Here is a 12,563-nt window from a genome sequence, read left to right on the forward strand (position 1 = left end):
TTTCAACACCATCATCCCAGCTATACTCCAGAATAAATTACACCAACTCTCTATTCCCATGTCTATCTGTCAGTGGATTACCAGCTTTCTGATGGACAGGCAGCAATTGTGAGACAGGGGAAACTCACTTCTAGCACCTGTACAATCAGCACTGGTGCCCCCCAGGGATGTGTGCTCTCCCCACTACTCTTCTCCCTCTACACCAATGACTGCATTGCCAAGGACCCCTCTGTCAAGCTCCTGAAGTTTGCAGATGACACCACTGTCATCGGCCTCATCCGAGATGACGATGAGTCTGCATACAGAAGGGAGTTTGAACAGCTGGCTGTCTGGTGCAGTCAAAACAACCTTGAGCTGAACATGCTTAAAACGGTGGAGATCATTGTGGACTTTAGGAGTAACACCCCAACACTGACTCCCCCTCACCATTCTAAACAGCACTGTGGCAGCAGTGGAGTCATTCAGGTTCCTGAGCACTACCATCTCACAGGACCTGAAGTGGGAGACCCACATTGACTCCATTGTGAAAAAGGCCCAGCAGAGGTTGTACTTCCTTCGCCAGCTGAGGAAATTCAACCTGCCACAGGCGCTGCTAATACAGTTTTACTCAGCAGTCACTGAGTCTGTCCTCTGCACTTCACGTTTGGTTTGGTTCAGCTACGAAATCAGACATCAGAAGACTACAAAGGACAGTTCGGACTGCTGAGAGGATTATTGGTTGCCCCCTGCCCCCCCCCCCTTCAAGAGCTATACACTTCCAGCGTGAGGGAAAAAAGCCCACTCACCCTGCCCACTACCTTTTTGAACTGTTGCCTTCTGGCTGACGCTTCAGAGCTCTGAGCACCAGAACTGTCAGGCACAGGAACAGTTTTTTCCCTCAGGCTATCCATCTCATGAACAGTTAAATTGCCCCATTGAGCAATAACTATGTGCAATACACAGTTTAGTCTCTTTTTTTATTTATCTAACACATCCAACCTATTCTGCCATTTCATTCCTCGAAACAAAAAAACAAAAAAAAAACATTTGCACTGTACATAACAGATTTGTATTTGCACTGTACATAACAGATTTGTATTTGCACTGTACATAACAGATTGTATTAGATTTGCACTACCCATGTGTATGTGTGTATTTATGTGTGTGTGTGTGTGTGTACGTATGTGTATAATTAGTTTTTATTTTTTATTACTTATTATTATCTATGTCTTGCTGCTGTTTTTGTATTGTTTTTGTATTGATGTACACTGGAAGCTCCTGTCACCAAGACAAATTCCTTGTATGTGTAAGCATACTAGGCAATAAAGCTCATTCTGATTACCAGTTATTTAAATTGTAACTGTAGTGGAATACAGTTACTTATATTTTGTATTTTAAATACATAATCCCATTACATGTATTCCGTTACTCCCCAACTCTGTGTACCTGCATTATTACGCTACATGCATCAATACAGTGCATTTCAAGCTCAACTCAACTTATATTCAACGTTTATAATCTCTGCATCACTATAGAAGAAATAAACTTGCTATTAAAATGAATACGAGAATGGATGTCATAACGCGACTGGAATATCTTAATCATATGTGGAAATCCCACATCTTCATCAGCGGAGTAAGGGCAACATAAATTTGGCTATGCACACCCCAAGCTCATTAGTTCTTGTTTCCTGTCTGTCCGAACTAGCACCGAGTGCCTGCTTAAAGACAGAAGGGAGTGTGTCTGTGTGTAGTTTCGGGCTCTGTGCGCATCGTGCGCTATATATCCTTGGGTGATGTCAGTGTAAATAAATAATAAAATATCTATGTATTACCAGTATACGGCACTTGCGTCGAGCAATGTCTGCAAACTGCCTGTTTTGTGAACCTTTTTTGACCATCGGTATTGTAATTGACTGCATAAAGAAAAAGTTCCCAGACAGGAGACTTAAATGATGCAGGGGCTTCTCTCTTGAAGCTTGTTTTCTCCGCTTGCCATTTTGCCAACTGAAGCGTGCAGGACTGTGATGTCATCAACTTTTTTAACGTACTAACAGTTAATAGTACAGTTTCTCTCTGTAGAAAGTTGACCCACGTGAAACACAGGCAGAGTGTGTCCATCTACAGAGCCATACAGGTTCATTAGCGGAGGTTACAACTGTGCATGTCTATTTGGCGCTTTATTTTCTTCGCCAAACTGTATGATTCAGATGCGTTATTAAACTAGAGTTGAACCACGGAGCAAATGCTTACCAAACCTTAGTTGGTGAACCGTACGGTTCGTTTTTTTTTTTTTTTACCGAGAACCATTACACCCCTAATATTTACATATCAAAACAATATAAAAACAAAACAAGCAAAAAAAACATTCAGATAGACAAAGGATCATGTTCAGTGTTAATGGCCCCTAACTCTGGAGACTCTAGAATAGCACACTCAAATCAGGAATTTCCCACACTATGAAAGCCAAACTTGCAGGAATGATTACTGTTTTTCTTGATTGCTAACACACTATAACTGATTCTATTGGCCCAGTTCCCTTTACCATTACTTAAACTCTCAAAGCAAAGACACATTTCTGAAAACTATAAACACAATTCACCTGTTTTCACACATGCTCCAGTTTGTTTAATATGTTCCGCAAAACTCAACGCAAAATGCCCTCATTTTGCATGGGCTTAACCATGTTGTCATTCAGAAAGCACAAGTACTCAAAATTAGAGGTGCACCAATACCAATTTTTGAAGGCCGATACAAGTACCAAGTGCCTAGTTTTGGGTATCGGCCGATACCAAGTACCGATACGAGTAGTTTTGTTTTTGTAAACGTATGCCATTCTATATGCATTTAATATCTTAATTAGTGCCCGACTGATATATCGGTCGGCAAATATTATCGGCCGATATTAGTCTCTCACCGATATATCGGTATCAGCGTATATTTTACCAATATGCGCTGATATGAAAACTTTTTCTCAGAACATATAATTCAGAAAACAATGCTTGAGAATTGGTGTCATTACGTAGTTTGTCCAGCGAGCGTGCTCCGACTCCATTGTTTACAGAGCTGATTCTGAACTGATGGTGGCTCTGCAGACTGGGCGGAGTTGAGCTGTGTCTCGGTAAGTTAACTAGTTTGTGAAATACATACTGGGAACTTAACAATGACCCCATCATATTCCCTTTTCAATATAACTAATATAACATTAACCTTGTCACTGACAACCATGTCACTCATGTCTGTTTGCTGTTAGCCAGCTATAGTTTGTCAGTGCAGTCAGTAATGTAACAGATTGAAAGGTAAACATCAGAGCATCTTTTTGCAGCTCAGCAGACAACGGTGCTGTGGTGGATTGTGTCTGATGAGTGTTGATTTCATGCAATGTTGTTACCTAGTTGGTGAGAGACAATGCTGTAAAGTAAAATGAACAACGTCCGTCTTTTACTCTCCGTGACAACGAGCTTATAGCTAACTGGCTAATCACGTAGCTACTTTCATTGTTGTCAGCTGAGTGGAAGCTAGTGAGTAAACATGTATTCACCAAACTGTTTTGTTCAGGATTCACAGTTTGGTACCCCCTTCAACTGAACAATTCCAGTCATTGCAAAATGTAATAATGTAATATTTAGAAATCTGGTTTTCCACCATTGAAAGTTTCCCCTGAACTTGTATAGCAGAATACGGTGTAGTGATGGGTCGTTCATGAACGATTTGTTCATTTTGAAAGAATCTTTTATGTGATTCAGAAGAACGAGTAGTCTCAGAGAGTGATTCGTTCATTTTGTGTTGGCCGCGCATGTGCATTGAGCAACCTCCGTTCGTTTGTTACGTGAAAACCGCATAGGAGCTGTACAGGAAACAGAAATGATTAGTTCACCTATCGAGTCTTTTGGTCCGAGTCGTTCGTTCTTTTGTCACGTGACAGCCGTATATGCTATGCATTGCTCACACAGAAAACAGAAATGATTAGTTCACCTCTCAAGTCTTCTGGTCCAAGTCGTTCGTTCTTTTGTCACGTGACAGCCCTATATGCTATGCAGTGACAAAAGAACGAACGACTCCGACAACAAGATTCCAGAGGTTAACTAATCTTTCAGTTTTTCCTTATTGGGACTATAATCAAAGTTTGCGTAAGTAGACGTGTTGGGGGGGATTTGGCTATTGAAAATGTAACATTTTAATTTAATTCTGCTCAAATGAACGAAATGAACTAAATGACTTGAATTAATATTCATTCAATTTGCTGAACCAGACTCAAAGATTCAGATCAGTAAAATGAACCGATCTTCCCATCACTAATACGGTGTAACACCGCTGCTGCTGTTTATTTCTTGTCTCAGCAGTATTAATATAGTCAGCATTTGACTGATACTAAACAGTACTGTTTATTTAACTATTTATTTTATTTTTATTTATTCTTTATTTAAATGGTTAGCAATTGACTGATACTAAACAGTACTGATGTTTATTTAGCTAATTATTTTAGTTTTATTTATTCTTTAAACGGTCAGCATTTGAATAATACTAAACAGTACTGATGTTTGTTTAGCTATTTATTTTTTTATTTATTCTTTATTAAATGGTCAGCCATTGACTGATACTAAACATACAGTACTGATGTTTATTAAGCTATTTATTGTATTTTTATTTATTCTTTATTTTCTCAGTGTTCATTTCTAGAATTTGTTGACAATGTATTATAATATTAATAATGTCAAATATTCTTTGATAAAAATATTTAAGAAAGCAAACTTCTGAGTACCTTTGCATAGTCATATCAGTGCAAAATTGGTGAAAAATCCACATAGAAAAGGTCTGTTTACATTCCAGCTCAAAAATTAAATATATCGGCTACCATATCGGTAATCTGTGAATTTTCCCATATCGGTCGGGCTCTAATCTTAATATTGCCAATATTAGCATTTTCAGTCATTAAAAATGACAATTCAGGACTGTTTTAATAGGGTGTTGTTTACCTTTTAAAGTATCCCAGCTAACATGTACACGTTATTTATTCTTTATCGTTGTTATTTTATCCATATTGTTCTGTACATTCACAGAGAGGACAGTGCAGCTTTAGTATTGATTGATTGTTCTCTATTGTTGCGTTGAGCCTGATTGAGTTTGACGTCTGTTTGATTGCTTTATACTGTGTTGTTATTGGGCTGAAATAAAGTGACAGACAGTAACTCCCATAACGTTTTCCAGCTACTTTTTCCATTTTTGGAGTTGCGGAGTTTATGGCAACAATGACTGTCTGGCACGAGCAGAGCCCTTCTGAAAGTTGAGCCTTCACGGTTAGCATAGAATTGCGTTACACGGCGGTCCCATAGACATTCTATGGGCATACACTGGTGAGGAGACAAGAGGCTGTTCTTTTTGTATGGATGTCTATGAAGAAGATGCTTCACGATGTTGAATGAACTGCTTTTTGTGAGGAAACAGTTCATCACTTAATGAATTGACCGCCTGTCCGCTAATCTTAAACATGATTTACACTAAATAATCTGTTTGGTGTAAACTATGAGTTTCATATCATAAAATTGCGATTTAGTAAGAGATTTTGCGACACGTAGGTGTCAGATTACGGCTCTCTCCATTCATTTCTATGGTATCTGTAAACGGTGACTTACTATCGTTACACGCTAGTTGACCATTACTAGTCGTTACGCTCTCTTCTATGATAGAACTGTGATTGTTATTATCTCTATAATAGAAGATCTCTGGCGTCTGATCATAGCGTTTTTCTTTTTCTTTAACACAAATGTTCTGAGAGAGAAGGCGGATGAAATGAAAACTCACTCATTAGTTTCAAACAATTTCTTTCTTAACTTTCTTGCTGTCTTTTATCTGTCAAAATGACATTTGGAATTATCCGTTAAAAAAATCCTGGATAACTGGCAAGCACTTGGGAATGCAAGAGAGAGAAGGCTTGTGCATGTGAGAGAAACCGCTTTTATCAGGTAAAGATGTATAAAATAAAAAACCTGATGTTCTAGATTTATATGGTTTAAACACATTAAAATGTTTTCAAACTGGTCTATAGAAGCACTACGCCCACATGTGCAACCACGTCATTATATTAATGTACTCTGAAAAATGAAATGGTGATACCGAGTACGAGTATTTACCCCTCAGTATCATCCCATTACGAGTATTACCGAGTAGTATCGTGCATCAAATCATGAACTCAGTTAACACACATTTCTCCATGTGTAAACACTAAGTAGCAAAATTGTTCACACACCAGTCAGAATTTCAGGATAAATAAAAATGGCCATATGTGATTATATGCTTTGGAAAATGGATTCTTACAATGTTTGAAGAGATGAAAGGCAGAGAGACAGAGATAGAGATAGAGGGGAAGAGGAAGATGAAGGGGCTCTACAGTATTCTGGTCGACTCTTCTTGTGCATGGTATAACAATGCTGGGCAACAAGTCCAGCTAAATCTGAGCTGTTTTACGGTTACATCTATCATTTACGTAAACCTTCAGACAAGAAAACAGGTAGCTACGATAACTGCAGTAACTGAAACTTACTGTAAACAAGTAGGAAAATCTACAGTGCTTCTGTACTACATTACTGCAGTTTAGAGGTCATGTACTGTACTGTGTCGTGCATGTACTGCATCACATGTTCATGACACTTTCATGGATAATTTGTGAAAATGGATGTCTACTTTGTATAATCCGACAGTACTTGTTCTACTGTAATGTACTGTATTTTTGCAGGACTGAGGAGCATCTGACAATGTAGTGTTTTTTTTTTTTCGTATGCCAACTCTTACTTGCAGTATATCATATTCCTTAATTTACTGTATGCTAATTTCTCTGTACTTTGAAACAATTGATTTGTGTAGAGTTTTTGACAGTGATTTTCACCCAGCATCCATTTACAGTACTATAATGTAGGGTTACCCTCAAATAAAGATTTTGAACACTTCCATATTTTATATAGTAATATCTGCTATAACCGCAAAACATCAATAGATTGACCTGCAAAATTGTCCCTGGTTTACAGTAAAGAGGTTTTTGTAGCAGTGTTTTTTAATTGATTGAACACTCATGTGTTGTGAGAAGTGCAATAGTTTGTGTGTTTGCTGTGTTTGTGTGCCATATCAATTCAGTCTTAAAATTGACAGAAGATAATGTTTTTGAGTGAAATATTGTATTTTTTAAGTGGAAGTTTGAGGTTTGTACAAATTGGTGTGTAGTTTTGAGATTGTGTTTATAGTTTTGAGAAAATGGTGAATTTTTTTTTTTGTGTTTTTTTTTTTTTTTTTTCTCTTTACAAAGTGTCTTCGCAATCAAGAAAAACTGTTAAATCGGTGTTGGGCAGTAGCAGACCGAAAGTAGCCTTTCCAGTAACGAGCTAAATTTTCCAATGCTGTAGCGTCACAAAACACTACATTTGTCACATTGTATTGCAAACGCAGCAATGGAGCAATCCAATCCGAGGGAGTAACTCACCTAAATTATCCTCTTTCTCATTTAGTGCTAGAAAATCAATTCAAATCATTTGTGATTTAGTTCTTTCGGACAGTTCATGTTAATGTATCAATTAAAAGAAACAATTCCCTTATAGCGTTGGGAACCCCGATTCATTTTAGTCAGTTGGTTCTTTCGGATGGATTATATAAATGAACTAATTCACATAAATAATTCACTGATTTACTTGAGCCCCGCACAGCCTTAAAGGGACTTTATCTTCTTTTTTTTAAATATTTAGTGTATTGCTTCTCTTTAACACTATATTTCGATGCAGTTATATAAAAAATATTTTTTTCTGGTTTATTGGTGTATATTAAGTATATATTTATGTTCAATATAGTCGCCCTATTTGTTTAACCCTTATGAAAATTACCCGTGGTTTTACTGTAGTAATATTGTGGTTTTTTTACAGAAACCATGGTTTTGATACAATTAACCATGGTTTTCCTATCTGAACTGATTGCAGAATTAAGTAATATCATCTGATTGTTATATATCTAAAAATATTTTCTTTAAATAGCTTCACTATTTTTATAACTATATTTGTATGGAGTGGTGTTGGCATAGTGGACTAAAGCACTGAACAGGTAAGCAGAAGGTAGTTGGTTCAATCCCCACAGCCACCACCATTGTGTCCTTGAGCAAGGCACTTAACTCCAGGTTGCTCCAGGGCGATTGTCCCTGTAATAAGGGCACTGTAAGTTGCTTTGGATAAAAGCGTCTGCCAAATGCATAAATGTAAATGTTGTTAGTCGATTGTTGTGTAGCTAACTACTTTTTTATTTTTATTTTTTTTATAGTTGCTTGACTAGTTTAACTGCTTTAAGTTATTAGTTTAGGAAGCAACATTTTCAAAGAATCAAGTAGTCTGAATTCATAATATTTTGGATAGGACTGATGTTTGTCATTGGACAATATATGATTCTCTCCTGCTCTCTCTTAGGCTCTGGAGGAGGAGTTCACACGGAAAATGCAGGAACAGGAAGTCTTCTTCAAGATGAGTGGAGAGTCTGAATGTCTCAATCCCACTGCTCAGAGCAGAGTCTCTAAATTCTATCCCATTCCCAGTGTTCACTCCTCTGGCTCTTAACCTTCACCACTGAGCTTTAACTAAAGCAGTGAAGGGCTGCTCTAGTCAAGAGCTCATTTGCTGTTCAAAGGTATGAGATCAGAACACATGCATGGGGTTGAAATGAAATTCTGTAGTATGAAATACGCAAGGATCAAAGTACCTTTTTGAAGTTTCTTTTAGCAGTAAAGGACAAACCTTATGCATTACCTTGACATGCTTCTTTTTGCAACATTGAATCCAATGGATTAACATTTTAGTTTTTTGTCAGTTGTCTTCTGGTGATGTTCATTTGTGCTTGAGACATTAACACAAATGAACAATGGATACACTCAGACAATATCATCTGGTCTTTTTGGAATAAAATAGCCTTAATGAGGGTCACAGGATGCCCCAAAACAAGCATGACTTCACAGCCAAGGTAAACATTGAAATGTTGGGAAAGGTTACATAAAAATAAAAACGTGCGAACATTGTAGTCACCATTACACTATTCTCTAAATTGTCAAGTTGCACAGCTAGCTAAATTAGCTTCAATGCTGTTATGATGTTTTTATCAGCTGTTATTTGTTGTATTTTTTTATTCTTCTGTTTGCGATGTTGATTTGTTTTTAACGTCCATGCAAATTTACTTTAAAAACAAACTCACTTAGAAAGTCATATTTGCTGTTAGTGCATCATGGTTAGATTAAAGACATTTGCAGTCCCCAGAAACTCAAGGAATGTAAACTGTAAAATGACATTGCACACTTGACAATAAATTTAACATATGCAGTAGTGATCTCTTTAGTGCATTAGATTAAATTCAATTCAAATTTATTTATAAAGCACAAATTAAAACAACAGATGTTGACCAAAGTGCTGGACAATACAAAAGGGTAAAAATAGCAAGAGAATACACATAGAACACACAAATAATACAGAAAATACAAAGCACAACCTCTAGGATTGATTAAAAGACAAGGTGAAAAAATATGTTTTCAACTTAGTTTTAAAATCATGTTTTGTTGATGCCGATCTAATATAAATAAGTAAACTGTTCCACAGTTTAGGGGCAACTATCGCAAAAGCGCGGTCAGATGGGAAATAGAGCCCTAATATTTATATACGATGATGTCATTTTTCATTTGGCAAGTCACTTTGTGGTCCAGAGTACCCAAGTTTATTTTTTTATGAGCTAAATAATTTCATGTATTTTAAGGAGCATAAGGGCAGTCTTTGCCTTCTTGAAAGTTTTCATATATGGTATTAAAAAGCTATTTATGGACTTAAATGCAGTTAAATGTTTTTATTGTTGGTTATGTTTTTTCCCCCCTTTTTTTCCAAAATGTAAGGGTAATATCAAAAAAATTGCATGTTACATTGTTTATCTAAAGTTTTCTTTTTATTGAAGGATATATATAATTTGATAGTCTGATGTAGAGCAGTGTTTTGAATATACCTGTGCAAGCTGCAAAAGTGTGCATAAGCATTTCAGTGGGAACACATGGACATTTCTCACTTTTGCTGAAGACTTTTCCATCTGATTCAAGCTCTATTTTTGATAACATGTTTTTCGCAAGAAATGCACATTTCTGTATCGTATCCATACAAGACAAATGCTGTGCTCATATACTTTCTGCATGCTGAGGAAAATCCCAAATGCTGTATTTTACCAGAGACAGTTTTGAACAAACCACACATTTTACTAAGGCTCTGTTTTAAAAGTTGTCATTTGCACAAGCGGTGCATGACAAACCAGGATACTTTTCCAAAGATAGAAAGAGAGAGAAGGCCAATATCTGTGTCATACTGCTGAACTGTGACACATTAACCTCTTGCAGCACTTTGATGGAATATCTGATGCATTTTTTTTTTTTTTTTAGGTCAGTTAGATTGTGTATCTACAAGCTTGTGTCAATTGATTGATAAACTGTAATAATGCTGTAAATAAAACTATCATTGTATTTGATTTGATTTGTCTCTGTTTTTCTACTTGGATATCTCAACATTGAGTGCTTTTACATGCACAATTTTACACAGATTACACAATTTTACACACGCTTTTCTTTATCGGGGCAAGGTCATAAACATAAAGGTCACAAAACCCGATTAGCACGTACATTTTTGCCCATTAGTCAGATTTCATGGTGCAAAGAATACCGTTTTGTCCAATGTATGCAAATGTTGTGCACGCAACTGTTAATGTTTTGACATCAAAAATTTAGAATAATTTTAGTCTCATGCAAATGCGGTTTACTTCAATAAACTGATTTTTGGTAGTTATCAGCATATTGGTTTGCATGTAAAAACACAATTGTGAAGTTTGGGTTTGTATCTGATTTGAATAAAATAATACTTTTATATATGTATAAATGTGGAATAATGGACCATAACGGTTACTCAGCTCTTCTTTGAAAGTTTTCTTAGTTATACATTTAGGGGATCTTTACTGATTACTTGTTAACAGTGGATCTGTAACACATCTCAACTAACATGAGGTCATAAAAGCTGCATGCATTATAATTGTAAAAGAATTATCAAAATGCTGCTGAAAATGGTTTCATATGGAGTTTAACATTTCACAACCGAGGACATGTTAACTGCCTAAAAGTAAAAGGCAGGAGAGCATCACTGCAAATAAACAATTCAAATGCAAAAATACTTGCAGTGTTGCAGCTCATGGTCTAAAAAATCTCAGGCGTTCGATGTTAATACTTTACTTTGTTGGGACTGATGTGCCATCAAGGTTACATTCAGATTATTCAGTGTTTGTGATTCAAAATATCGCAATAGACAAGATTCGTATAACAGTCAAATTCATACAAAAACCCTCAAACCATCATAAAAAAAATAAAAACAATTATAAAGCCCATTGCTGGGTGAAAAGGTACATTTCAAGTGCCATTATATCAAATGTTAGATACAAAATTAAGACTAAGACTGTTGTCTTAAATCCACACTAGTAAAGCACTGATCATTTTTTGGTGTTTGCATTGAATATTGCATGCATTTGTTTAATTAAAATACTGTATAATGTGATATAATAGGAAACGAAACAAGCCTCTGGCCTGTATTACTTCATAGAGGCAAGTTTATGTATTTATCCTCTTAAAGATATGTAAATGTTATGCATGCCATTGTCAGGATATCCACAAAAGTGTGCTGCTGCGGCTGTTTAAACCCTTACACACCAGTGCTCCTTCTCCCTCTATGAGTCTGGATATCTCCTAAAGTTCAATATGGAGAGACAGAGTATCAGTGTGGCTGCTGGATTGAGTGGTCCTTTTTGGAATAGTAATACAGCATCATCAGTTGCTCTGTGTTTTTAGAGGCTGGTTTAGGTGACATTTGATTTTCTATAATTTGAAAATAATTATTATTTTAGCCCCAAAATAACCAAACACTATGACATAACCTTTCAGTGTAGGTTATATGATGTGGAGCCAAGTATTCTATGACTGAAATTAAGTTTCTTTACCTTTTTCACCCTTTTCTCCCCTTGGTCCCTCGGGTCCTCTTTGTCCCAGCAGGCCGGGTATTCCTGAGCTCCCTGTTTCCCCTAAACAAACAATTCAGCTTTAAATACACAGCTCTTTCCCTTCATGTTTAAAGGCAGATATGTGCAATTACTGCACCATTAGCATTACCAAACGAAATTGCAAAAATAATGACTGTTTTCAAACAGGTTTTCCAAACATTCTTCACATCTTCTATTGGCTGGACAAACAGATCTTCACCTGAAACTCACACCATTGTTTCAGGTTGAGCCAATGTTGCTAAATTGGGCTGCTTAAACAAACAGACCAATGTTTTGGTAGCATTTGTGCAATCACTTCTGTTGATTTGATTTAATCCACTAGAGCTCTATGAACCATGACTGGTATTATTATAATAGAAAGGTTGTCACTGGTACCTTTGTCTCCTTTAGGTCCGGGGTATCCTCTGTCTCCTTTGGGTCCTGGCCTGCCAGGTGGCCCTTGAATGGTCCCATGTGCTGAAAAGAATAAAATATTGTTTTAGAATAATGATCCGTGCTGCATGT

General features: G+C 36.6%; 2 protein-coding genes across 6 annotated transcripts in view; one reads left to right on the top strand and one right to left on the bottom strand.

Moving 5' to 3' along the window:
* The window catches only part of LOC127411889 (STE20-like serine/threonine-protein kinase), a 47,741-nt gene extending 37,251 nt beyond the window's left edge, over positions 1-10,490 (top strand). For all 3 annotated transcript variants that reach the window (XM_051647745.1, XM_051647746.1, XM_051647747.1), the window contains one exon: positions 8,414-10,490. In XM_051647745.1, the coding sequence (XP_051503705.1) occupies positions 8,414-8,560 (147 nt within the window). In that variant the 3' untranslated portion in view covers positions 8,561-10,490. The remainder of the gene's footprint in view (positions 1-8,413) is intronic.
* The window catches only part of LOC127411888 (collagen alpha-1(XVII) chain-like), a 30,204-nt gene continuing 26,979 nt past the window's right edge, over positions 9,339-12,563 (bottom strand). For all 3 annotated transcript variants that reach the window (XM_051647743.1, XM_051647744.1, XM_051647742.1), the window contains exons 54-56: positions 12,435-12,515; positions 12,000-12,080; positions 9,339-11,748 (exon numbers count right to left, since the gene is read on the bottom strand). In XM_051647743.1, the coding sequence (XP_051503703.1) occupies positions 11,705-11,748; positions 12,000-12,080; positions 12,435-12,515 (206 nt within the window). In that variant the 3' untranslated portion in view covers positions 9,339-11,704. The remainder of the gene's footprint in view (positions 11,749-11,999; positions 12,081-12,434; positions 12,516-12,563) is intronic.

This window comes from Myxocyprinus asiaticus, chromosome 21, assembly GCF_019703515.2.
Source record: "Myxocyprinus asiaticus isolate MX2 ecotype Aquarium Trade chromosome 21, UBuf_Myxa_2, whole genome shotgun sequence".
Classification (NCBI taxonomy): Eukaryota; Metazoa; Chordata; class Actinopteri; order Cypriniformes; family Catostomidae; genus Myxocyprinus; species Myxocyprinus asiaticus.